This window comes from Fusarium pseudograminearum, chromosome 2 (genome assembly GCF_000303195.2).
Source record: "Fusarium pseudograminearum CS3096 chromosome 2, whole genome shotgun sequence".
NCBI classification, from domain to species: domain Eukaryota; kingdom Fungi; phylum Ascomycota; class Sordariomycetes; order Hypocreales; family Nectriaceae; genus Fusarium; species Fusarium pseudograminearum.
The window spans coordinates 882,753-908,343 of record NC_031952.1 but is presented as its reverse complement, the minus strand read 5'-3'; the positions used below and the strand labels follow the sequence as shown (position 1 = coordinate 908,343).

At 48.3% G+C, this 25,591-nt stretch overlaps 10 protein-coding genes across 10 annotated transcripts, besides 1 other annotated feature; 3 read left to right on the top strand and 7 right to left on the bottom strand.

The window, feature by feature from the left end:
- Positions 1-1,868: 1,868 nt before the first annotated feature.
- On the bottom strand, positions 1,869-3,143 carry FPSE_09518 (uncharacterized protein; the record flags this gene model as incomplete). The annotated part of the gene is made up of 2 exons (XM_009262635.1): positions 1,869-2,701; positions 2,900-3,143. 2 exons carry the CDS (start codon positions 3,141-3,143, stop codon positions 1,869-1,871), a joined length of 1,077 nt encoding a protein of 358 aa, XP_009260910.1.
- Positions 3,144-6,004: 2,861 nt separating this feature from the next.
- Positions 6,005-6,592, top strand: FPSE_09519 (uncharacterized protein; the record flags this gene model as incomplete). The annotated part of the gene is made up of 1 exon (XM_009262636.1): positions 6,005-6,592. The coding sequence occupies one exon, from the start codon at positions 6,005-6,007 to the stop codon at positions 6,590-6,592; it is 588 nt and encodes a 195-aa protein (XP_009260911.1).
- A 699-nt stretch (positions 6,593-7,291) lies between these two features.
- FPSE_09520 (uncharacterized protein) lies at positions 7,292-8,545 on the bottom strand (the record flags this gene model as incomplete). The annotated part of the gene is made up of 1 exon (XM_009262637.1): positions 7,292-8,545. One exon carries the CDS (start codon positions 8,543-8,545, stop codon positions 7,292-7,294), a length of 1,254 nt encoding a protein of 417 aa, XP_009260912.1.
- Positions 8,546-9,092: 547 nt separating this feature from the next.
- On the bottom strand, positions 9,093-10,793 carry FPSE_09521 (uncharacterized protein; the record flags this gene model as incomplete). Its single annotated transcript, XM_009262638.1, has 1 exon — positions 9,093-10,793. One exon carries the CDS (start codon positions 10,791-10,793, stop codon positions 9,093-9,095), a length of 1,701 nt encoding a protein of 566 aa, XP_009260913.1.
- A 273-nt stretch (positions 10,794-11,066) lies between these two features.
- Positions 11,067-11,089: a microsatellite.
- A 487-nt stretch (positions 11,090-11,576) lies between these two features.
- FPSE_09522 (uncharacterized protein) lies at positions 11,577-11,981 on the bottom strand (the record flags this gene model as incomplete). Its single annotated transcript, XM_009262639.1, has 1 exon — positions 11,577-11,981. One exon carries the CDS (start codon positions 11,979-11,981, stop codon positions 11,577-11,579), a length of 405 nt encoding a protein of 134 aa, XP_009260914.1.
- Positions 11,982-12,832: 851 nt separating this feature from the next.
- Positions 12,833-16,317, bottom strand: FPSE_09523 (uncharacterized protein; the record flags this gene model as incomplete). Its single annotated transcript, XM_009262640.1, has 2 exons — positions 12,833-14,449; positions 14,497-16,317. The coding sequence occupies 2 exons, from the start codon at positions 16,315-16,317 to the stop codon at positions 12,833-12,835; spliced, it is 3,438 nt and encodes a 1,145-aa protein (XP_009260915.1).
- Positions 16,318-18,622: 2,305 nt separating this feature from the next.
- FPSE_09524 (uncharacterized protein) lies at positions 18,623-19,207 on the top strand (the record flags this gene model as incomplete). Its single annotated transcript, XM_009262641.1, has 1 exon — positions 18,623-19,207. The coding sequence occupies one exon, from the start codon at positions 18,623-18,625 to the stop codon at positions 19,205-19,207; it is 585 nt and encodes a 194-aa protein (XP_009260916.1).
- Positions 19,208-20,015: 808 nt separating this feature from the next.
- FPSE_09525 (uncharacterized protein) lies at positions 20,016-20,990 on the bottom strand (the record flags this gene model as incomplete). The annotated part of the gene is made up of 3 exons (XM_009262642.1): positions 20,016-20,731; positions 20,779-20,866; positions 20,919-20,990. The coding sequence occupies 3 exons, from the start codon at positions 20,988-20,990 to the stop codon at positions 20,016-20,018; spliced, it is 876 nt and encodes a 291-aa protein (XP_009260917.1).
- Positions 20,991-21,480: 490 nt separating this feature from the next.
- Positions 21,481-22,486, top strand: FPSE_09526 (uncharacterized protein; the record flags this gene model as incomplete). The annotated part of the gene is made up of 2 exons (XM_009262643.1): positions 21,481-21,554; positions 21,607-22,486. The coding sequence occupies 2 exons, from the start codon at positions 21,481-21,483 to the stop codon at positions 22,484-22,486; spliced, it is 954 nt and encodes a 317-aa protein (XP_009260918.1).
- Positions 22,487-22,713: 227 nt separating this feature from the next.
- Positions 22,714-24,253, bottom strand: FPSE_09527 (uncharacterized protein; the record flags this gene model as incomplete). The annotated part of the gene is made up of 2 exons (XM_009262644.1): positions 22,714-24,042; positions 24,089-24,253. 2 exons carry the CDS (start codon positions 24,251-24,253, stop codon positions 22,714-22,716), a joined length of 1,494 nt encoding a protein of 497 aa, XP_009260919.1.
- Positions 24,254-25,591: the final 1,338 nt, after the last annotated feature.

Here is a 25,591-nt window from a genome sequence, read left to right as displayed (position 1 = left end):
GATAAAGAGAAGAAAGAGAGGAAATGTACTGGAGGGTGGGCGGGATAAGTGACTTGATGAGAAGAGTGGGAGAGAGCTCGACAAGGATTGGACGAGCCAAGATGGAGGGTGAGTGTCGTAGAGAGAGCCATGGCCGATGACGTTAACAGGTCAAGACATAACCCCGCTTGTCGAGACGAGACATTCCATTTCCAGGGCCGAACGAGGCTTAGTGGACCACTCGACATGCTAGCGGCTTGTGACTACCACTACCGCTGGAGTTGCAGGGGATAGAGGGGACAGGAAGAGCCTTGAAGGTTCTGTTGCTTGTCCGTTCAGGTGATGACGCCCTGTGATGAGAAGGAGATGGACCCTTGATAATTGCTGAGACAGAGAAAAGACAGCTGATAGGTAGAGTGCGACATGACACCAGCAGACAGACACAAGACTCGACTGGAGGACTCGACGGGCTTTGAAACGTTACGTACTGTACACAAAGAAACTCTCCTCAGCCCACCACCACCACCAAAAAGGCCTCGACGCCCAAAGCACAAACCAAGTGGGCCGGCAGCCAAAAGCCGGTTATGGCACCTGATAAAATGCAGGGACTGGGATTATTGATACTGGAGGTTATAGCTGATAAAAAATCTGTAAAATTCATACTTTTAACAGGAAAAAAAGGATGATTAAATGGTATGTTAAGTAGCATTCACCAAGACGATGATCCTCACGTGGGCCAGCGGAACCACAAAGTTGCCGTTCTAAAAATGGCATCTCCATCAATCATTTCTCCATGATGATTTCTACACAAACTTGACAATGGACAAAGTTTCTGTTTCTCAGCCTGCAGGGTCTTCCCCTGAATGAGGCTAATTCGACACAGTTCGACCGTCGTCTTTGCCGTGCTTTGTTTCTATTGGTAGTGTCCAACGGAACAGGCCGTCTCTTTGTCTTTGGGATTTCCAAATCTTGTTGCCTGTCAGCTCACAAAAAGCAACTGAGATTGTACCATCCACCATCAACAACCGTCATAATGTCTGTGCAACCAGTCGGTGAACCAGACTCGCTGACATCTACATTTCAGCAACCAAATAACAAACTTGTTAAAGTGCTTCTCTCTAAACTCTTACTCGTCTGACCAGATTCATCCTTGAACATCAAAGTTGCAGTGCTAAAAGCAAGCAAGGACCTCTTGGTTACAAGGAGGGGGAATGTTTTCTGTACGATGACGTCGCACTCGTGTCCACTAAAACCTCCAATCTCCGAGCCAATCAGACCTTTCAACACGTGAAACCTGTAATGGAAGCAGTCAAAGTCCCCAGTGATCATCGTGAATGCTTCGGCTGGATCCGATATTAACTCTATACTGTAGATAGATTGGGTATTAACCTCTTTCTCTGTTTGGTACCTGATCTTCCCATCCTTCTGGAGTCTCGATCTTCTTAATCTTCCGACGACCGCGATGGGGGGAACCCCTGTTCAGCTTGCCCTACCCTTCTTGTGCCTTGGTCCACCCACTATTAGCTCCAACTGTTCTGCACGCGATGCCAACTCAGTTTATTGACTCTGTTCCACCTTTTGATATAATAATGGCCGTCCCATGGTAGCGCTTCCTCACGGTCCATTTGTCTCAGTTGTTGGCCGAAATACTCGCCTACGCTGCAGTCGCGAGGATACCCTTGCTTCATCTTTCAGCACGAGTCCACTTACGAGTGTCTAAACTTTTCTTTGTTCAGGAGTGGATTTACGACTGATCAAAGCATTGTATGGCTAATCGGGGATTGTCAATATCACCTCACGGCACTTAATAACCTCGATCGGGCTCATGGTATGTGATCCAGTCAATTATTCATTGTGTATCAAATATTACAAAAGAACCATGACCCCAATCAACAACTCATCGAGACAGCCTGCGCAAACAGAGCGTACGTGTCAGCATGATTGATGTTCTGCTCAGCCGTCAAACTTCTCAGAAAACTGTATCCGTAACCACCGAAATCCGACGTGCCCTTGATCTGGTTCAAATGTGTCATCTCATGCAAGTTGGTATTACCCTTATCCTGCCCATGACAATTCGTCGTTGTGGCCGGCAACCGGTCAAAGTACAGGTCACAGTATGACATGTAGTTGCCGTTGGGAACAGTATACGCGAGAACACCATTCTTGCACGCGCCGTACACGTCGCTGCAGTAGTAGCGCATCTCCCCGGAATCGATGGTCCCGCACGCCGCCGTGATCTTGGCGAACACGTCGGCCACCGTAGCTCGCGTCGCCGCGTCGGATCTCTTAAAGTACTCGTCCATCTTGTCAGCGGGCCCGTTGGCGGCTGCTTGCTGCGCGGCCGCGGCTTGGCTAACGCATTGCGCCAGAGCTGCTTGGGTCACTGCAAACCTATCACCGTTGCAGTCGCTCTGGACCTGCGCGCGCTTGCTGTGGAAAGAGGTGCGGACGGAAAAGGCCTGGGTGCCGTCGACTTCGGCATCGATTTGGTTGGAGTAGAATGGTATGGAGCCCACCAGCTCTGTCGTATTTTCCTCGGCGTAGGATAGGACGCCAGATGATAGGACGCTGAACTTGCCGCCAGCGGAAAGGTCGTGAAATTCGGCAATGTCAAAACTCGTTTCGTAAGATCCGCCAGCAGGAATAGTTTCGAAGGAGGTGTCGTCAAGCAAAGAGGTGTCAATAGATAGGTAGACGCCGTCAAAGGGGACAGGCTGTTTTACTGTTTTGGTGTTAGTATATGTTCAGTATTGAACCTGGCAGTGAGGGGTGAGTAGATGATATTGGGTAGTATTTTGGAGTATTTCCTGGTAGGTGTCTGGATATTCGATGCCGTGATCAACTTGATACTACGGCGTCCACCTAGCCTACTCGATTTACCACCCAACATCATCGGACCCAACGCCCCTGAGAGTCTTACCAGCAGTAGCACTAAAATCGCTAGCAGAGTAAACCTGAGCCCTCTCAACAGGAGCTTCATCAAGAAATGTCCCCAGTTTGAGAAGCTTCAAGTTTCGACTACCATTATTCGTAACGACAGCCTTGACTTTCGAGTTGCCCTGCAGCTCAAGCTCGACGTTTAAAGGTGTAGGAGCGCGCCCGCCAGTCAGGGGCACAGCAGCAGCCAAAGAGGCGAAAGCAAAACCAGCAGCAAGCCACTTCATAATGAACGATAGACCAGATCGAACTAACAAAAAGAGTGTAAATAAATTAATGAGAGAAAAAGAAGATAAAACGAATGAATGGAAATTAAAATAAACGACGGAGCAGCTGTGAGAGAATAGGGATTGTAAAGCATTGCGAGATATAGAAGAGTACTTATAAATGAGTCTGTAGTTTCAGCCCTTGGGGGAAAAGGTGGTTCTGGGGACAGGGACATGGGACGATTGCGATCTTAAGGCTTGAGCCGGAAAGTGAACCGTGGGTAGTATCAAGGATTCGTTTCGGGGCGTTATGGTTGCTCAATTTGTTTGACACAGATGAAGGTCCTTGGCGATATTAACATGGCATTAATTCTCCGATTCTTAGGGGACAATGAGTATATTAAAACTCAGCCTTCCTCATAATACCTACATACTTGTAGACTCATGGATTCAGATTACTGAGATATTCAACATTTATCCCATTTATTGATGATCCGTCTATCTCTAGATCAAAAATAATTAAATTGTAAAGGATCAAGTGCCGGTCCGGGCGTCATGCCAAATCGCCTGTCTCACCTCTCCGAAACACAGATTGTAGCATCGTCACAAGGATGAGGGCGTGACCCCACCAAGAACAAAAGAACATGTCTGTTGACGACAAACGTTGCGAAATTAGATCGGGTAATTGTTCTTGAAGATATTAGCAGATCGTCTTAAGATGGCAAGGTTTGCAAGGGAATTGAAGGCTATCTGCTTGGCATCGCCGCTAGGTGTACTTTGTAGGTCTAGGCGAATTGATGGTCGAGACTATGGGACGAAAGCCTTGAAGTCGTAAGCTTGGATGGACAAGAATAATTGCCTAAATGCCAGTATTACTTGTCATGGATTGCTTAAATTGTTTGTCTCTTGTGCTCATGTCAGCCAAGCTGCCTGATCCCCTGATGCTTGTTTGTGCAGGTACGTGGATGCTGGCGTCGGTATTTATATTGTATCCGTACGGAGTACAGCGATATAAATTCCGGGGGCTGTATCAAATTGATAGATATCTTCCGGTGATTGTTCAATTTATCCCACATTTGCGGAACGCTGTGAACACCGCGCGCCATTGTCGATGTGCATGTAAACGTCTTGACCTGAATCATACGTTGACTTGACTCAACTCATGAGATTAAGTAACGCAATCCTCGAGTTTGTCATCTCCTCTGGTTCATAAATTTTATGGCTCGTCTGTAACTCCATGGTATTCTTCTCCCGAGTCCCTCGATCGCCTGCAGTACAACTCCTTCTTGTATGTCACATGGCCTTGTACCGTAACAATGTTCTTCACGATGTGCGAGTATAATCGGGCAGTTTGGTATCGAAGAAAGTTTCCGGTTTGACCAGACCCGAGTCCAAGAGTCCGATCTGTTCAACGTATCCAAGACTGATGTTCGAGTCTTGATCGAACCCACATAGAGGAACGGCACATGCTCAGGACTTTACGAATGGGATTCGGGATACAATTCGATCTCCTGTGTAGACTGACGAAGGGGTGGTCCTTGGTGTTGCCACTGTCTTTGCAGTCATAGCTCGAGCAACTGCACCTATTCGGTTGTTCGTGTTTCATATAAGGTGAAGATGCAATAGACACAATTACAGAACCACAATTGTGTACTGGTACTGCAATGATAGTCAGTGCAGAGGCCTCCTTCGCTGCAAGTCATCTGACAGTGGTAGAGCTGAGGCCATGCTGAGCGTTTACTGATCACGCCATCATCTGTGCGTACGGTGGCTCGCTATATCTGAGAACCTGCCAAGAAAGATGAAGAGTTTTAATAAAGATTTAGGTAGATTATCGCAGTTGCATATCGATCAATGGTGGATGAGAAGTGCGTCGCCATGAGGTGGTTTGGATGATGGCCTGACGACGGTTGAGGGTCGAGAAGGAATCATCCAGAAAGCATATTTTTGAAGAAGAAAAAGAACCTACATACGATTGAAGAGGTGAAATTGAGGTTCTTTTCAGGTATTTGGTGAAGCATACATAATTGGTGATTTAGTTGAGCCGCTGCCAGACGATTGCCTCATGTGTGTTGCGCCTAGAAAGTTGAGTTCTCTGATACACGGGTCCATCCACCAACAGTACAGGATATCCTATGATCCCCAAGAATATCAGATCAAAAACGAATCGGATGAATAAAAAAAAGAAGGACTTGACTCAATGAGCAAGATAAAAAGACACAATATGTCAATACGGCAAAAAACTGATCACGCTGGGGATCGAACCCAGAATCTTCTGATTCGTAGTCAGACGCCTTGCCATTGGGCCACGCGACCTCGTCTTGTTAATGAATTGCTTTTCCAAATGCAAATATACAGACCCCTGTCGCTGTCTGTGTCCTGTCACCTCAACTTCAGCTCCCCACGCAAAGGGTACCAATTGATCAAAGCGCAGTTCGATAAACTATCAATCGTTAACTTTAATAGCGCAGACCCGTTGAGGAACCTGTCCCCTTCTAGTACCCGATAGTCTGGCTGGTCTAATATGCAATGGGTAATATAACAACAACAGTTCAGCTCATCCTTCAAGGGAGGAATCCCAGTCAAGCGGCGCAGCAAAAATTCACGTGAGGTGAAATGAATTAAATGCCTTGCAGATACCCCTGAAGCCATTTCCACCCCTCGTACCTTACCTTGACTACCGTTGCATTCTTTCTCTTCTCCCTTGGGGCCCGTTTTTGAAGTTATTTTGATGGAAACATATTTAACCTTAATCTCTACTTTCACATCGTTCGTTCCTTCATTATCTGCTATTATACGGTGACTGAAACAATCCCTTGTTCTTTCTCATCACTCAATTCAACACTGTACAACACACATATTACATTCATCTCACAAAAAACATGGCATCTCCATTTCTACGACTATTTCTAGGCGTGACAGCAGCCATAATCTTCATCGCCGTCTTCACACCCTCAGAATCAGTCTCATCAGTAGCCTCATCATTCACAACGCCTTTGGTGCTACGCAATCTCGACGTAGTCATCAGACAAGAGGAAAAGAACCCAGTCCTCATGCGCACAGCAGTGACAAACAACAATGACCATCCCGTCACTATTCTCAACTATGGTTCTCCACTGGATGCTTTGGCGATTCAACTAGGCACGCTGTACATCACCTCCAAGGGCGACAGCTCACCTTTGGAGATTCTGGAGATTGAGAATGACAGACTGTGGCCACCCATGGAAGACGCCCTGGTTGAGATTGGACCTGGACAAACGGCTATTTGGGAATCTACGCTACAGGAGCCAGTGGTTCCCATGGACAGGGTCTTTGAGAGTGCGACGGTTCAACTAAAGGGTACTTGGACTGCTGTGTGGCCACGAGAAAAGGAGGGCATCGATTTCAGCGAACTGGAAGAGGGAACGCCCATCAACGGGACTCTAACGGGTTCTTACAAGTCAAACATTATCGATATCGAAGTCGCATAGACAATGGTCTGTTATTTTTACTTTGCGGGCGTTCACTGGGGTTCATAAGACAGGGCTGGAATTGTTATTGATGGCGGGTTAATGGGTAGCGAAACTCTTCAAGGGAGATAGAGCGGTGAAAAAGGTTTACAGTAGATACAACACCTCCAAATAATATTGCACGCATTCCAGTTGTTGGTTGCCCTGCCTTTGTTCTGCAAGCCTCAGTGCGCCACGTTGATTACCCTGCAGGGGTTCAGATGAAGGGATTTTACAGGATGACATGAGGAACAGAACAAGGTGTTGTATGGAAAAGGATTTGTTGGGAGTTTTATATCATGATGAATGAGAGCGAAAACCATCACAACTTACACGTTAAGCAATCAGTCCAGCTTAGTTCGGCAGAGATCTGCAATCGTCACACTTACAGATAAACCCATCATGGGCCATTCTCCCTTGACATCCTCAAGAATAATGATACCAATACGTACGATAAAGATTGTACCACATATTTCCCCATGTCTCAGAATGATAAGCTTATCAGATACTGTATCGACACTGGTTGGTTTATGACACCTCAATATCTCGGACATAACACTCATCTTTACCATCACAAGATCAACATACATACACACATTCACATAGCACTCAAACTAAATAGACATTCCTTTAATTAAACAGCTTAAATCTTCTATTTTATCCCAAGGTATATGTCCTTATCTACTCCCGCACAAACATACCAGCCATACCCATCCCCGTACCAACACACATACTCACAACACCAACCTCACCCCCATCCCTCTTCAACCCATGCAAAAGCGTACTCGTCATTCTCGCACCCGTAGCACCAAGCGGATGTCCAAGAGCAATAGCTCCTCCATCAGGGTTCACCTTTTCCTTCGCCCACGCATCTTCCAGCCCCAGCGCCCTCACGCAGTGCAGCGCCTGGCTCGCAAACGCCTCGTTGATCTCCCACCGCGAAACATCCTCGTTCTTCAAACCGACTTGATCCAAAAGCTTGGGGATCGCGAGTGCGGGGCCAATGCCCATCTCGTCGGGATCGCAGCCTACTGTTACTGCTGAGACGAATTTACCGATGATTTGGTCCTGTAGACCTAGAGCGGTGGCGGTGCTTCGGCGCATGAGAAATGTAGCTGCCGCGCCGTCGGATACTTGACTTGAGTTGCCGGCTGTTGAAGTTCCGTCTGCTTTGAATGCAGGCTTGAGCTTGGTAAGTGCCTCAATGGTGACACCCTCGCGAATACCGTCGTCCGCAGTAACAGTGATGCGCTTCTCCTCGCCGACCTTGTTACCCTGCTTATCAACCTCCTGGAACCGCGTCTCAACGGGAACAATCTCCTCCGCAAAGCGGCCCTCGCTTCGTGCACGCGCAGCTCGTCGGTGAGACTCAACAGCCATGGCATCCTGATCCGCTCTCGACACATTATACCGACTAGCAACATTCTCGGACGTCAAACCCATAGGCATGATACAATCGCGCGCGTGATGATTCTCAGATTCCTTGAGTTCAGGCCATACATCCACGGGGATAGCTCTGGATCCGTAATTCCTCGTCATGCTCTCCATACCCGCCGCGATACCAGAGTCAATCATACCAGTCTGGATCTGACCTGACACGGCAGCAATGGCTTGGAGAGAACTTGAGCATGCGCGGTTGACGGTGTACAAACTGGTAGTGTTCTTGAAACCGACGTGGTTAAGAGCCATGCGTGCTGCTTTAGAGCCGCCGAGTTCCGAGAGGACAACGCCGACGGCGACATCGTCGACGGGTGCTTCGGGGTGAGCCTTTAGGGTGGCCTTGAGAACACTGGCGAGAAGCTCCTCGGGGTATGCATCCTTCAATTGGCCCTTATAAGAGCGGCAGATGGGAGTGCGAACAGACGAAAGAATGACAGTGTCGGAAGGGGATTTGGCGAGGACGCTTGACAGTCCTTTGTGGAGGCGGGCCGACATTGTGAATGAAGCTAGTGAGGATTATCTGGGGTAGAGAGATAGAGGGTATCAAGAATGAGATATGTGTTTGTATAGGGATTGTGACAGATTGATAAGAGAGAGAAGGAGGATAAATATTCAAGATGAGAGAGAGAATGAGATGAGTTGAAGTGGCCGGGTATTTACTTACCCAACTTATTGATGGCCTCTCTCCCCGGTCGAATTCCGGATGGCTTCCCCACTGAGAGTGGATCGTGGGCCGGATCGGCTTTGAGGTCGGCTGTTGACAGTAGCGTTGTCGGGTAAGAGTCCGGAACGAAAGTAATATGTTACGGCAATTGAAGTCTTCGGAGAATGTTGGAACACATATGCCTCTTACACCCAGGTACTAAGGCAGTTTATATCATTTTAAAACAAACTTTAGCTTGTCATTTTCATGCCTTCAAACCAAGTCTAGTCCATGCATTTATATAAGAATACAATCTTTCCCTTAACATGCTGTAATAACGCCCCAGTACCCTATGTCCCGTCGTGAATATCGTATGGTGACCAAACTCCGCATGCATGCTCACTCTCTGTACTGAATCCCCAACCCAAACTTCTTCTGACTATCCGTCAATGGCTCGACCACTCTAGACTTTTTGGCTGGACTCTCATCATCACGGTGTGCTTCTTCAGAATTATAATCCCCGTTAAACTTGCGCTTGTCACCGTCTCCGTTGTGGTGATGAGACAATAGCCTCTCCTGCATACGAACAGACTTTTCCACTGCACCTGGCATCTTGCGCGCATCTGCCACCTCGAAGCTTTGTCGCGGGTCGCGCCGTAGCATTTCTGCTGCGGCCTGACTAGCTTGGCTGTCGTAGACTTCACCCTGGCCATTGCGGTTTCGTGACTGCGATGTTTGTGATGTGAATGATTGAGCTGCAGCGACAGTCTCGAGCGCTTGTCTAGCGAGCTCTTCATTGTCGTCTACCGAAATGGTACTCTCCCGACTCCTACGTCGCTGGCGTTCCGATTTGGGTGTCGTAGGAATAAATTGTCGCTGTGTATATCGTTGAGGCTCCGTTTGAGGTACAAGATCAACCGATGGTAAAAGTCCAACATGTGGTCCTGCTGGTCTGCTCATAGGCGTTGTAGGCAAAGAAGACAAGGACTGTGCATTTCGACTATGCTTTCCGACGTGTCTTGTAGGGGGGCGGTGAGAATGCATCGGCGTTGAAGGCGCGCTGTTGTTATCCTTGTCCTGGCTCATAGCCTGCAACAAAGCCGAGAGGCCATGCGCGCCTTGTCTATTGTGTACCTGTGTTCTGGAAGCTTGCTGCTGAGAGCCACGCTGTCCCTGTGAGCTCGGAACAACAACGCCTCTCTGTTTGGGTGCTAGGGCGTGAAATATACCTCCAGGGCTGCAGAGCATCTGCATGTGCTCTCTGTTCTCCCGTATTCTGTTCAACAACATGTCCCGCTCCTCGGCGAGGGTGTTGTACTCATCCTCCCTCTGCTTGATGACCTTTTTGGCTGTCTTGAGACGACGCTGGAGGATGTCCTGGTCCTGCAGCGTGCCCTCGTACCAGGCCTTCATCTGGAGGTACTTTGCCTGCAGTGACTCGGACGCCGAATCCAGCTCCTTCCTCGCCTGTCGTGTGTGCTCCGCATTACGGAGCGCTTCCACCTCGCGACGCATCATCTCGTGTTCCACAGCTGCACGCTTAGCGTCGTCGTCGGCCTGGAGAGCCATGAGGTTGTACTGCAGCTTGAAGTGGGCAGCCTCCGTCTTTAGCTTTTGTTGTTCTGCGAGAGCGTTCTGGACCATGACGCGGAGTTCGTCTGCGGACGCTTCGAGGACCTGCTGCGGGGCGGGAGGGAGAAAATCCGACGTGGCGGAGCGGTCGCGGATGATGTTGCGGATGGTAGCTGGCGGAGAGCAGAGGGTCGACTGCTGGGACGCAGAGAACTTCCGTTTGGACGGGCCAGGCTGGCTGGCATTGTGGCTGATGGTAACTTGTGTCGAAGGCGGCGGTGTCAGAGACGAAGGAATGACGGTGACGTGCGGTCGGTCCTCGTTGACCTGCGTGGTAAAGGATTCGTTTGGATCGATGGGCGAGTTGGGGATTTCGGTCGAGGGTAATGTTTCCTGGACTGGATCTTGGGGGCCAATCTCTTGCGGAGTCGCAGGCTGCGTGGACGGATCAAGACGAGGATGCTTGACAAAGATTGTATCGCCTTGGGGCGGCCTCACAGGCTGATCAGATTCAACAGGAGAACCCATAGCTAGATCGTCAGATGGAATCGTGGAAATTGAAGGAACAAGTCGCGTCAACAGCTGAGCCGTAGACAGCGAGCGGCTAGAGGACGACCGCCGATAGCGGCAGCGTATTTGTTATGATTTGACTTTCTGTGTCGTGTTCATATGCTGTGTCTCTACGCGTGTTTTGTTGTTGTCGAGCTTTTATTTACCAACACGAAGATTTGAGTTTCCTAATGATGCGTCGTGATATCGTTGGTTCGTTGGTCCGAAGGTCTAGATGCACGCACGCGCCGTAGGACAGGACAGGACAGGACAGGGACAAGTTGTTGTTGTTTGGTATCCACAAAAAAAAAGCAATTGTGATACGAAAAAAAGACTAATCAACTTTTTGATTCCATCTATTGGGGAAAAGAAGGACAACAATAGAGGGTCAACGGGGAAAATAGAAAGCTTCGAGATTGACGCTGCCTTGACAGAGAAACAAGGAGCTAGAGTCAGCTAGAAGGAGGTGGGAACAAGGGTTTTTCCGCTCAGCCGCCATACTCCATACAGGGTTTGACGATGCTTGTTTCTCACTAAATCTGGGGTGGATAAAGACACTACTAACCCTACCTTATCAGCTAAGGTAGGGAGCACATCAAGGACTCATTCAACAAATATCATATCTCAACACAACTGAAACAAATATCCAAATAATCCCAGTAACAGAAAACTTGCTTGGTATTGAAAACGAATGCATCAAGCACTGTAGCCAAAACATAATGACCAAATAAAATACCCTCAACACCAAAGCCACTCTCTTCCTCAAACATCACTACCACCTTCAGGACTCTGGAAATCCATATTTCTAAGCTTCCAATTCCCATACCCCCTCTTAATAGCCCTCCACGTAATCCCAACAAGGTAAACGATCCAAATCAGCGGCCAAAACAGCACCACGAACGTCCACCACGCCGCGACGCTCAGCTTGGCCCATTTTGTCCCATCAGAGTCGAGATACCACTCCGGCACCCACTTGCCAGCTCTTCCGCGCGCGTTGAGACTAACAACGCTTATGATGCCAAACATGATCCATCCCACTGCCCATACTGCTGCGACGATCTTGAGTGTTGTGTCTGGGCTGGGGTTTGTGCTTTTGAGAACGTCGTCGGTGTGGCGGGGCATGAGACTTAGGCTTTCGATGAAGGGGTTTGTGTGGTAGACGGGCATTGTGGCAGATAACTGGGAGGTATTGCGTGTGTTATTTTTTGTGATCGTCTCCGTCGTGGTTGTATGCTTCTCGTAGTAGCGTTGTAACTCGTGATGGAACAATATCGAAAGGATGATGAGAGTAGTCGAGGAGACGATGCTTTTTTATACTTGTTAAAAAGTTAGAATCTCTGAATGACTGATTAAGTTTTGTGTTTGGACCGAGAAATAAATGCAAACTGCCTTCCTTCCATAGAAAACTTTCGTCGCGAGAGCAGGAGTGTGCCTTCTGCGTATAAACCCAAACAGTCACTTCCATCGCGAGTAGACTTTAGACTTTTGAGGCAAAGGAAATTGATCGAGGCTTGATTCTGTCATTGTAAAACTTGCGATTGAACGCGTGTAAAATGATTTGGTAGAGTATACTTTGTAACTCAGATGGTCACGGAGTGGAAAGTTAATATCGTAGTCGGGTGAAGCTCCACGAAGACAGTCAAGAGTACATCAATAACCACCAGACGGAGTTGGAGTATTGGATTGAAAGACGGAAAACAGAGTGTTCAGTAGAAGTAGCGTAGATCGGACGAGTTGGCCGGAGTAGACATCGACTGCATTAACGGATAAGACGCATCCCACCGCGATGCACCGAAAGACATGAGATGTATACGACGCATGCAAGATTAAGCATTGAAAAAGACTGGAACAAGAAACAAAAGGTAACACTACCAGCAAGAGTATTGGTAGTAAATGAAGATGGTATATAACCCCAGGTAATAAAACTAAAGTATGATAAATATATACCAAGAATAGAAGCAACCCATAACACGCGCGCAAATTTATACCACCTGTTCCATCGCTAACCGAAATACAATTTAATCCACATCAGGCTCATTCTCTTCTCCTTGCCAAGCACCCATCTCCGCAACAGGCACACGTCCACGCAGCCATCGCAGTGTAGCATCAGTGCCTCGCTCAAGCACGTTCCATCGAGGAACCCTAAATCTGTTACCCGTCACTTCGAATCTCTGAAGTCCACCGGGACCTCCGAGAAGGCCAATGCGTGGGTTAAGATGCGAAATGTCGTTGTTGCTTACATCCACTGTGGTGATGCCCTTGATCATCTCAGGCTCAAGATTGGCAATGTGGTTGTTGCTTGCCAACAAGACGTTGAGGTTGGGGAAAGCCTCTTTGAGGTCTGTTGGGAGAGCGTTGATACGGTTCATCGTGACATCAATCTTCTCCAGGCTAGGTGCGTGGAGGAACTGAGTAAGCGCTCGAAGATTGGTAATGTGGTTTGATGCCAGGTTGATCTCTCTCAAGGCCAACAGCTCTAGCTCCTCAGTCAGGTATGACTCGCCGACCAGCTGGTTGTGCGACAGAGACAAAGCCGTCAATGTCTCAGAAAAGAAGCTAAGCGAGTTTGGCAGGGTAGCAAAGAGATTATTCTGGAGGAAGATTTGGCGAACACGGTTTTCAGCAGCCACCTTGGCGCAAACGACAGGGTGAAGCGAAGAAGACTCAGTTTGGGATCTATCCAAGATACCACCAGGCTTGACAGGCCAAGACTGGTTGGACAGAGTATGCGACCTGGAACGACGGCTTGATACTGTGTGCGAGCGAGATCGGTTTGGGCTTGTAGGAGGTGTAGCAAAGCTATCGTTTGACTGGTAATCTTCCTCATCGTATGCGGGTTTTGCGTCCGAATCCTTGGCATCCTTTAGAACATCCAAGACTCCAACTTGACCGGCGGGCTCCTGGTAGGGAGGCGGGGGCTCCAGGCGGTTTGCTAGAACATCCTTGAGCTCTTCGGTGGTGATGGACAGAAACTTCTTGTCACGGAGAGGGTTTCCGCTGAGTCGAATCATGGTCAGGTTGTCCATTCGAGAGACCTCGGGAGGAATCACCCTGATGTCGTTGCTTGAGAAATCGGCGTGACGAAGCTTCTCGAGGCCCATGAAGCTGTTGGGGATTCCTGAGATGCTGTTCTCTTCCACAGAAAGCGTCAACAGGTTAACCCAGGTTGTCATGTCAGGAAGTCCCTGCAGCCTATTTACTGATAGTGACAGGGAGTGCAGAACCGGCAAGTCAATGGCGGCACCCAACGGGACCAATCGTTCGAGCTGGTTCGCGGAAGCATCCAGAGTATGCAACTGAGGTAGACATCCGATAGGCTCCTCAATCAGAGTGCCCTTTAGCTTGTTCTTCCTCACATTCAACTCTGTGATGGAAAGGGTGGCAAGGCTGTCAAAGGGCAGCGACTCAAAGCTGTTTTCGCTAAGGTTCAGAATACGGAGACGCGACATGTTCTCGATCTTGGGAGGGAGTGCCGAGATGTTGTTACCATGTATGTCGAGAATCTCCAACTCACTGAGACCTGCCAGTACAGGGTTCAGGGGACCGTAGAAAAGGTTGTTGGCGAGTCTCAAATCGCGTAGAGAGGTGACTTGCGAAATCGTGTCAAGACTGTTGTTCGTGAGACGGTTCGAAGACTGATAAATTAGCAAAGAAAATAGGTAACAGCGAGTCAGGTACATACCAAGTTTAAAGAAGTCAGGCAAGTCAGCCGGCGCATACCCAGAGGGACATTGACAAGAAGATTGCCGTGCATATCCAGAGTTTCCAATCCGGCAAAGATGTTGCCCTGACTAGCCTGAGCTTCGTCAAAAGACGAGGGCTCGCTGTCGGGAAAGACAAAGTCGTCCAATTCCTCAAGCTCGTTATCCGCAGCGACCAAGCGTGTCAAATCCACGCTTTCTGCCCAGCTTCCGTCAAAGGTGCCAATGCTCTCCAGGTCGTACATCTTGAGGACCTCAATAGGAATTTCCTTCAAGTGTAGAGCAGCGATGTTAAGCCGTCCGCTCGTCCTCGCAGCACTAACCCGGTTCTGAAGGACCTTTTTCTTGGGGTCTTCTCCCTGGCGCAGATTGAATGGATCGTTATTGTTGACACCAAAGTCGAACCCTGTATCGTGAGGAACTATGGGTGCCTCTTCACCCTCTTGTGTTTGTGCGAGCTCAGCTGCTTGTTTCATTTGCGCTCGTTTGGCTGCCTTGGCCTTGGCGATTTGCTCACGAAGAGCAGCTGAGGACTTGCGGGCTGAGGGAGGTGACCCAGGCTCAGCTGATTCACCTGCTAACGAGGTCGCGCTGGAAGGAATCGTACCGTCCCAAGAAGCGGTCGAGGCCGAGTTTACAGATCCGCGTCGGGTAGAATTCGCATGCAAAGAGGCTTTGTTAAGAGCGGGAAGAGATGGCTTCTTGAACATGCCCTTGGCAGGAGTCTTTGCGCTTCCCGGACGGATAGCCAGAGACTTGGAGCCTGACATTGGAGTAGGCATAGCCGTCTTGCCAGGGCTTGGACTTCTCGCATCGGCAAACGGTGGTGGCTTGGATGCTCCGGCTCGAGAATTGGGCGTGGTTCTTATCACAGTACCCGACCGTTTTCGAGGCGTGCCATCAATGGGCTCCAACGGCGCCTTAAAGCTGTTTGTTGAAGCTCTAAGGTTCGGGAAGCCATGATCGGATTGGCCGGAGCTAGAACCTGGACGGCTCAGTCTCAGGGATCCATCTGAAGCATAACTAGAACCAGGTCGAGAGGCGCCACTATCCGCTCTTGATCGTGGTCCTGTCATGTTTGGATCAAAGAAATTTGACGTCTTCCTCAAGGCAGGGGAAGTATTGGCAAGTGTTTCCATGGTCCTCTGCGATAGAGAAGGTCTTGACCTGCGAGAACTCGCACTGAGTGTATCTGATCTATCATCTTCATCGGTCGAAGCGGTTCGTGGTCTTATTTGGGGGTTGAAGATGTTGTCGGGTGGATCGTACAGGGGAGATACTGCAAAGGACTCTGAAGGTCTTCTTGTGAGAGTCAATTGACGAGGAAAGATGGTTCCCTCGGATATTCCAACAGCTCCACCTGGGGGATCATATGGAGGTGTGGTAGATCGCTCTTCGATAATGTCGGCTTCTCGGTCCACCGGTCGATACGCGGCAGAAGTAATTCGTTGAGAAGGAGGCTTTGCTGGTGATATATGGGATGGAGGTCCGTTGATGAGTGAGGTTTGTCTTGATCTGGGGACAACGAGTTGGTCTCTTGAGGCTGTAGGTCGTAGCCGTTGAGCTCGCTGTTGAAGATCTGGTTGGCTGGTTCGTAGCTGGTCTCTTGACATGGAAGGTCGAAGCTTTGGGTTTCTTAGCTCACCACCACCCAAACTCTCCCTAGAAGGAGAGGCACGGATGACTGAAGTTGGTCTTGGTAGAGCAGATGTGGGCTTTGGGATTCCAGAAGTTGGTCTAGGCACGGGAAGCTTGGACAGCCGAGGAATGGAGCTCATGCGCTTCAGTGAAGAGTCCTCCATGATGAAGATTGTGATGGTCGTAGCGCGGGTTGGTTGAAGGGTGCAAGATGGAGGTTCTGCAGATGTCTTTAAAGAAAGGAATGCAAGACAGGACGAGAATGGAGTGAGACAAAGAAGGACGGTTTTCTTTGTCCCTAAGGGGCCTTGTCTCGCCTCTTGGGTTGGAGAGGAGGATGTTTTTTTAGTCCTAGCGTTGTCGGGTGGACAACCTACGGGACGGATGGGATGGCGGCGGGAACTAGCGATTGAGGCGGACAAAAGTTACAGCAGTCAAACGATACGAAGAATTCGAGTCAGTTGATTAATGGTAGCACAAAACGGGAAGGGAAAAAAGAAATATTAAATATTAAGAGAACGAAATGCAAGAGAGCGTGAACTCTTTAACGACGTGACGACTCGCTTAAAGTCAAGGCTAATGTAAAGAAGAAATGATACCTCCAGGGGTTACATGCGAGGTACAGTACCGTCCCGTGTCTCTGGAGAAGATCAGTCCAGTTGGGTTTGGGCCTTTGGGGCTTCAGTGGGGCCGGGGCATGCGAACACGCTAGATTGCGCTAAGAGGTTGATGATGTTTAGTGGGTTTTTAGGGACAGGGGTAGCTTGGGGTCAGTCTGTTTGGTTACTGTGATGGGTTCAAGAGTCAGGGACGTCGTGTCATGATCGACTCTGTATTGTCGGTTTACGTCTAGCTACCCTGTGAAAGACAGTATGAATCCTCTACCATTCCCTCACAGCAATCATGACTCCTCGTGTTGGTGTTTAAGCTCAACCCGACCATCCCGTCCATTTTCTCTCCCCCAAGTATTAGCGTGGTACTGGCCAGGTACAGGCGGAACCCTTTCCACCGGCTGGCTAATCCCAGTTGAGATGCCCCTGAAGGTCTGCCTGTTGGGTTGCATCAGGCGCAGAAAATGGAAGCCTCATTTTCTTTTCTTTTCTTTTTGCTGTGTAAACAAAACAAAGGCAATTGATATCAGCATTCTTTTTGTGATACCTATAAACAGTCATAGTATGACGTGTACCTTTTTCCTTCTAAATATATCGGACGATATTTGTTTTTACTATGTCCGGTATTGACATGGATCGGAGATGGACCCCTGGGCTTGCATGAGGCGCGACGAGATAGATATTCCGTCGCGGCGTGGAATTATCCAGTTTCCTTTTTGTGATTTTTCTGACATTTTTACGTTTCATCTTTGCATGTGTCCTAGTGCTGTTTGTGCATCCGAGACAGACTTATCCAGTGCTACTGTAGCCTTCCATGGTTACTTGCAGTCTTCAAAACACTGCAGAGATCCTTAAGCTTGTTTAACTAGTGCGAGGGGTCATTGTTTCATGCCATGAATCGTACTTTGATGCAAGTCCAATCGTCCACAAAAGTTTCACATCCAAACAGCGACAGTGGAGACATGGCGAGTCAATCAGTAACTAGATCAAGTTGGTGACGACGCATTAGTTGGGCTGTCACTCGACTAACTAATTTTGCAAACTTGCCACGAGTTGAGGCTGACTGGAAACTTTGTTAGTTTAACACTATTGATTGTGGTAGGCACATGTCTTTCGACAAACCTTTCCTAGTGTCCGACGTCACCAGCCGTGATCCTATCATCAGGAAGAATTTCCTGCTGTGTATATTGCTCAGCAGAATCTTCTCTATGAGTCACAGGCGTGATAGAGTTGATTGTTGCTATGTTGAACTAGGCAGCTGCCCATCTACGAGTATATTGGGAAATGTAAATTATTGTGGGAGGAACATAAGATGATTTACAGTTTATTGACGTGTATGGATAGATTAATCTTGGTATTATTAGTAACAAAGAGCAACTTGAGAAGGACTCGAATAATAATTGTTCTTATTTATTTTTAAAACAAATTGATTAAGTTTCTCAATAACTAGAAAGACATCTCAAGAGGTATCCTGTTAGTCAAGCATAATACTTCTTGCATTTATGCATTTGTCTTTATAGAACAAGACAAATATGTCACCATTCGATTCAAGATATTCATGATAGAAAAAAAGATGCCACATGAAATAGCGTAACAAGGTAATGTCAAGGTAAAACATAAAAGAAGGCAAAAACCCTATCCATAGTATGTAGTTTAAATTGTTATGCTGACCACTCATGGCATGTAATAAATCAACTCAACCACGAATGTTGTAACTTAAATCTTTAACTCTGAACTTATTGCAAACACTCAGATCAGAAATTTCAACGACTTGACTATAAAAGTAGTCAGTACCACCTGTTGGACCTTTTGTTTTCCTTTCCACCACACATCCGACATCACACTCCAAACGCCCATCATGACTACATTCACCCAGCTCCCTATTGAGGTACGAGGCATGATCTATGAACATGCTATAATCCCCCGCGCCGTACTTGTCCATAGGAGAAAGGTTCCTTACAGCGAGTTTGCGCGGGAGTATGAAAGGAGGCATAATATCACGTTGCAGTCTAAGAGAGACTACATGTCGGTATACGTGCAATGGAATGCTAGCAACGAATTCCGCTTTTGGAGTCGTACCAGGATCCCTGCACTACTACACACGTGTAGAGAGTCGAGGGGTGAACTGATGAGACTTGGTTATCGGCTCATGTTTGCAACACAGCCAAACGAGCCCCTGGTATGGTTTAATTGCCGTTTGGACGCCATATACTTGTCTGGACCTAATATCCCAGCAGGGGGCATGAGTTCTCTCCTTGAAGGATTGTATCAGTCAAACCTTCGCCCCAGGAGAACTAGAGATGACCTCGATGATCAAATGTCGACAGCGGACAAGACGGAGATACGTTGGGTTGTGGAACCCATTGATTGTGCAGAGTATCGCTACACAGGAGAGGTTACAGGATTCGACGGATACCCGCTCCCATTCCTGGCTCTTGATTAACCTTTAGAGCGAGTCCCCTATACTTTGCCATCAAGAGAAGTAACTGGAACGCCACTGGACTGGTGACTCTTTTTCTTCATTTCGGGTATCGTATCGACCATCCCTTCAATCTTAATCAAGCTGTTGCTAACAACATCACATCTAGTTGCTGCCAACAACATCACATCAACCAAGATTGCCGACTGGTTTCGGATAATTGACTAGGTTTGCCGGCAGGGAGCCCTTGATTTCACTTCGCACTAAGCTCTCTCGTTCGGAGTTTGGAGTGGAGTGAAACAAACGATTTCCTTCCTAGGATACCTATTTGAGTTTGAGGCCAGGTGGTTAATGTGATGTGAGACAAGTTAAAGTCGAGTTGATCGGCATAAGCAAGGCAAATCCTCTTCTTCTTCCTTCATCTCTTCCTTCTAAGTCTCCAAGAGAGGCTATTTTCCTCTTCCCTCCACCAACATCAACACATCACAAAACCACTCAAGTCATCACAACAGCCGGCAAGATGCATGAGGAAATTCATTTCATATCCTCCGGGGGTCCTCCAGAGGCCCTTCAGGGACCCTACCGAAGGCCATTCTCCCGCGGAAGCTAACCCGATCCATCACCTACAGACAGGTTACAGAGAAGAGAGGTACTTCGGTATATACCTTTTGCCCTGTCTATGTCCCTCTACGACGAAAACGGCAGTAGGGTATAGGTCTAAAATCATCTAATAGCTGGAAGTCGACACAGCAGTTGCAACAGCAGGGGCCATGTTGAGAACACCAGTATCTATTCTTGTTCGAAGATTGATATTGTTTGAATAAGTCATCGTCTACAGGCGCAGTTCTTCAAACATCTCAACAAGTGGCTCTTCACCCCTTTCAACTCGCCATCGATTCGTCGCCTCCATTGGCCCCGACAACCCTTTGAACAACCAACCCCATTTCTCAACAAACCCTGGCGACATCTCCCATCCAGAAATATCCCATGGCGGCGACCATGCAATCATACCGCGTTTCTCCATCTCGTCATCAGGGTATCCTTCATACAACCCCCCGATACAATCCGCCCACAGGTCATCTTCATCAAAAGTGCCCGTAGCGCGGATCAAGTTGTCTCTTCCTTCTGGGGACGGAAACAAATCAATCCAGTCTCCATGTGGCACCGTCTGTTGGAGAAGTGTTGGAAGAAGAGCGGCAGGAATAGACTCTGGGTTGGGAGGGTATGGAACTACATGGATGATCTCCTGGTCGCATTCGAGAGGTGTGTAGAGAATTCCAGATATCAAGCTGCGGTTGACGGAAAGAGCGCGGAGAGCGTTGTACTGAAGAAGTGTAATGAGATGGTCTGGACAGAGAGGAAAGATGATGTTGAGCTGATTGTTCTGTGTTTTGTACGGCATCAGTGGGTTTCTGGAGTTGTATAGTTGTTTAGCGTTGGATGATGAAACGCTTGACATGAGTTCTTGCTTGATATCCCATAGGTCAATTGTTGTTTCTTGCTTGACAACCGCTAACTGGTTCTTTTTCTCTTGAGCTTTGCGTTTTCCTGTCCTATCATTTAGTTACATCGTATCAAACTGATTATTCACTCACTGTATGCTCTCATATTAAGCCTCGTCTGTGCCCTTCTTCGTGCTGCAGCGTCCTTTGTTCCCGTCCAGTCATCTGCTTTGTCTATCGCCTATTTCCGGTGAGTAAGACATTCTTAACCCCGGACTCAACTAGACACGAACCTCGGCCAATTGTGGCATCGGTGTGATCTCTATACATGACATGGTCACGGCTTTTGACTCGTGGAAAGCCATCTTGTCAATAGTTTGTGAGACAGATGATGAAAGAGGGGAGATGTTCTGGTATGCACTCTGCTCACTCACAGAGTCAGAGTAATCATCCGAAGGATCGCAAGAGGCGCAGACCGTGTAGTCGCTCTATTGGTTGCGGGTATAGCGACCAACTGCACCAGGCTTAGTGTCATGCAAGCTGCTCACTCGACAAGGGTGACAATCCTACCCTTTGGGGATAAGCTTTGATATGCAAGTTGCTCACCTACAGGGATGAGTTGGATTGTATGCAAGCTGCTCACAATTGAAGAATTGGCAGGATAATGTGTTATCACAAGGGCAAGAAATGTAGATATAAAGATGCCCATTGCTGTCGCTCTTTTCAAATTACTCTACTCATCAAACCAAACAAACAAACACTTCACTTAAACACTTCAACACAATCGCACCTTCCATCCACCTCAATCAAGTCAACTCCAACTCCAACATCACCACTCTTCTCAACCTTCTCAAAATGTCTTTCCATCCCGATAACCTCCCCAGCCTCAACGGAAAGGTCTTTATCGTTACTGGTGGCAACGCTGGAATGTGAGAACTTCTTTTATATCATATACTAAAACCACCACTAACATGTCAACAGGGGCTATTACACTGTCCTCCACCTCGCAGCTCATGGTGCCCACGTCTACATGTGCTGTCGCTCACTAGAAAAAGGCACCGCAGCGATCGCAGAAATCAAAAAGGAACATCCATCAGCCAACATCGACCTTTTGCAAATGGATCTTATGGATTTCTCCAGCACTGTCGCAGCTGCCAAGCACTTTCTCACTCTCGAAACATCTCTTCACGGTCTGATCAACAATGCCGGCATCATGGCTACACCCTTTGACATGACAAAGGATGGCCACGAAGCTCAGTGGCAGACCAACTATCTTTCACACTGGGTCTTTACAGAGCACTTGATTCCTGTCATGCAAAATACCGCCAAGACTCTGCCTCCTGGTAGTGTGAGAATCGTCAACCTCACTTCTTCAGGACACTTGGGTGCACCCAAGACAGGTATCAACTTTGATGACCTCACGCTTAAGGACCAAGGTGTGTGGGAGCGCTACGGCCAAGGCAAACTTGCCAACATTCTTCACACAAAGAGCCTTCACAACAAGTACGGACCTGGCTCTGAGAACAAAGATGGCGAGATCTGGGTGACGGCAGTTCATCCCGGTCTCGTCGAGACGAACCTCGCCACAACAGTCGACCCTACAGAAAAGGGCATGCTGACTCTTGTCTCTGCTCTGCGTTGCTTTAGAATGCTCTGGTCTGCTGATAAGGGCTCGTGGAACAGTCTTTACTGTGCGGCTAGCCAGGATATGAAGGCTGAGCAGAGTGGACAGTATATGGAGATCTTTCATCGGTTTGGTGAGCCTTGGTGGGCGAGCAGTGCTGCTAAGGATGAGAAGCTTGCTAAGAAGCTTGATGTCTGGACGAGGGAGACTATGAGCAAGGAAGGATGGGTTCAGTAAGGAGTTGTGACTTTTACTTGATTGACTGTTTATAGAGTGGAGGATTTCTTACAAAGGAGTGGAGTAATATTTAATCTATATAGAAGGAGCTATCGGATCTTTATCAATTTCATACTTATACCAAACTATATCACATGCCAAGACCCAAAGTCATTGCGCAAATTCTCACCTCTAACAACCCACCAGGAAAGCAACCCACGGAGTGCAACTGCATTCGTTCAAGAGCCTCATTTCTTGTGGTTGTCTTCCAAAAGAGTCTCGAAAGCCTTGCGAGAGATGGTCCAAGTAGGTCCGTTGGGCATAGCACCAGGACTGCGTGGGAAAACCGAAGCATCAACAACCCTCAACTTATCAACACCACGCACACGGAACCTCGAATCAACACAAGAGTCGCCATCATCAGGCCCAATGGTACAAGTCGAAGAAGCATGATGACTAAACGCCAGATCCTTGATCTCTTGCCTCTCATTCTCAGGGTTAGGGATCAGCTGCTTGTATGGGATTCCAGTCGCGTCGAAAGCGCGTCGCAGCATCGCGATACCCTCAGCAATCGCGTCAAGGTCGCGCTTGGCAGACTCGGAGAAGTAGTTGAAGTTGATGTTGGGCCTGATGCGGGGGTCGGATGAGTTGAGACGGACGGTTCCTACGCTGTTGCTGGTTTGCATCTTGACGACGGCGTGCATCCAGTACGCGGGGTCGATGCTGGAGAGTTCGCCTCTGGAGTAACCGGGGTAGGAACCAGTGAGACCGGCCAGGCCGATACCACTCAGGAACATGAGGTCGGAATCTTCGTCCCAACTCTGGCTGGACCTCCAAAGAGCGCCGTAGCCACTATCGCGAGCTGCGTATGGTCCAGCAGCATTGTCTCGCCATTCTACGAAACAGGGATCTTTTTCATCGTATGTGCCGGTGCAAGGAGATCCTTCAACAGGCTCGTACCAGTTTTCTTCAGCCTGCATCTGAACAGGGACTTCATAGTTGTCATGCAGGTTGGAGCCGACAGCGGGTAGATCGACAACGACGGGGATATCCCAAGCCTCTAGCTCCTCTCGTGGACCGATACCGCTGAGCATGAGAATCTGAGGAGTGTTGAAAGCACCGCCTGAAACGATTACTTCGTGCTTAGCAAAGACTTTCTTTGTCTCGCCGGTCTGCTCAGGGTCATAGCGTCCATCAGTAGAGTAAAGACCTTCACCGACCATGTACTCAACACCATAAGCCTTTGGCTTCTCTCCGTGGCGGGATTGCTTGAGAAGGACCTTTGTGGCGAGAGAGTGGAAGCTGACTGTCAAGGGGTGTCCTGCATCGATGACCTCGTTGATGTAAATACCAGCACCACTTCTAGCACCCGTGCTGGGGTCGATTGCCGAAGGGGTGCTGTACAGAGAACCATCCTTGTAGCGGTCTGGATCAGCACCGTTAAGGTCCCGTTGGAAAAGCTTAATCATCTCGTCAGTGGTTTCGACATCGATACCTTCGGTCTGCTGGAACATTTGCTGGAACATGTTGGCAACATTAGGTTCCCCGATTTGGATAGTGGCGTTGCTCAGATCGTTCTGTATGTGTGAGTATGATGACTGACGAGAAAATGGAGTTACTCACCACAAGGTAGCCGTCGAAGCCATGTCCAGGGGTACCTTCAGGTACATAGGTACAGTTTTCAAGATTCATCAAGTGTCGTCGCATATGCTCGTGTCCCCAAGTCTCATCACCTGTGAGGTTCGCAATGTAATCCCATTCATTGTCAGGGGACCAGACAAAGTTCATAGCGTTGACCTACGCGCTGCCTCCAAGGGTTGAACCACGAGGATAGTACAAGCCGGCACTTTACCATTGTTAGCCTCCGAGATTTTGTCAGAGTTTTGTTACTTACGGCTTGGCTCCCTCCGGTGGATCAAGACCAACATAGTAGGAGCCGTTGGTCTGGATATAGGTGTACTTGGGATCACGACGGGCTGCTTCAAAGTCTTGGTAGTGGTTGACGAAGAACTTCCAAGAGTGGCCTGGAGTTTCCGCAGCGGTCCTGGCACTGAGGGAGTCTTAGCAAAATACCATTCATCGGATATGGTGCACGTACAGTAGCGGGAATGATTGGAGAAGACTAGTATGGTTATCACCTCCAGCTTCAATGAGAAAGACTGAATGTCCCTCTTTTGCCAGATTGGCACTTCGCACCAGTTAGCCTCTGTATAGCATTGAGTGATCAATGTACTCACGCAAGTGAACCACCACCAGGACCACTTCCAACAATGACATAGTCGTAGATGTCGTCTTTGGTCGCTACAGTAGAACCAACAGTTAAGGCAGCCGCAAGGGCGAATTTGATGCGATGAAGAATCATGTTGGAAATGAAGTAGCAGTGAAAGGTTGTTGTTATCCAGCGATTGTTGCTTGATGATTTTCTTTCTCAAACCGCAGAAACATCGACTCTTATATACCATCCAAAGTCATTATGATCGACCTCAAAGTCATCTCTGTGCTCTACGTATGTCATCAACCGAGCTTCAGCGTCCCTCCCAAATCAGCAAATGAAGCATACGACGATACAAATTCCATAGTTTCCGAAGCTTCTCACGTCTTGGCTTTTTCACAGCCCCAGGACCACGTCACTTTGATTTGCTTGAGCACGTACAGTCAGGGACAAGTATACTATTGCTATAGGCACAATAGAGGTCCGCGGACGTCTCCAGGTCAAGCCGCCGTCAGAAAAGCTGACGTGCCAAGGGAAACTAATTGCAGATCAGCATTGCGGAAGTACTTCATGTGAGGCTTACATTGTAAGCTGAGACACTCGTTCACTCAGCCCAGCACCAGTAAGAATTAACAACGAGAACTTTGCTCAGTATTTCTCTTGAGTTTCTACTATTCTCTCTAAGCCTTATTGAGTCTGTATAGTAGATATAAAATCTGTGTATTTGTGACACCGTGGGGAGTGCTATACATCGGACAAATGATGATCCCATGGAGTGATGGGCATGTAGCCCAACGAATCTGAATGGTCTAACAGAGCAATACCTAAATTACAGCTTTATTCAAATCTTGGCATTGTGCTGGCGGGGACCCAGTAGTGAGGCATGCCAAGGTGAGAGATGAAGAGAGCATGTG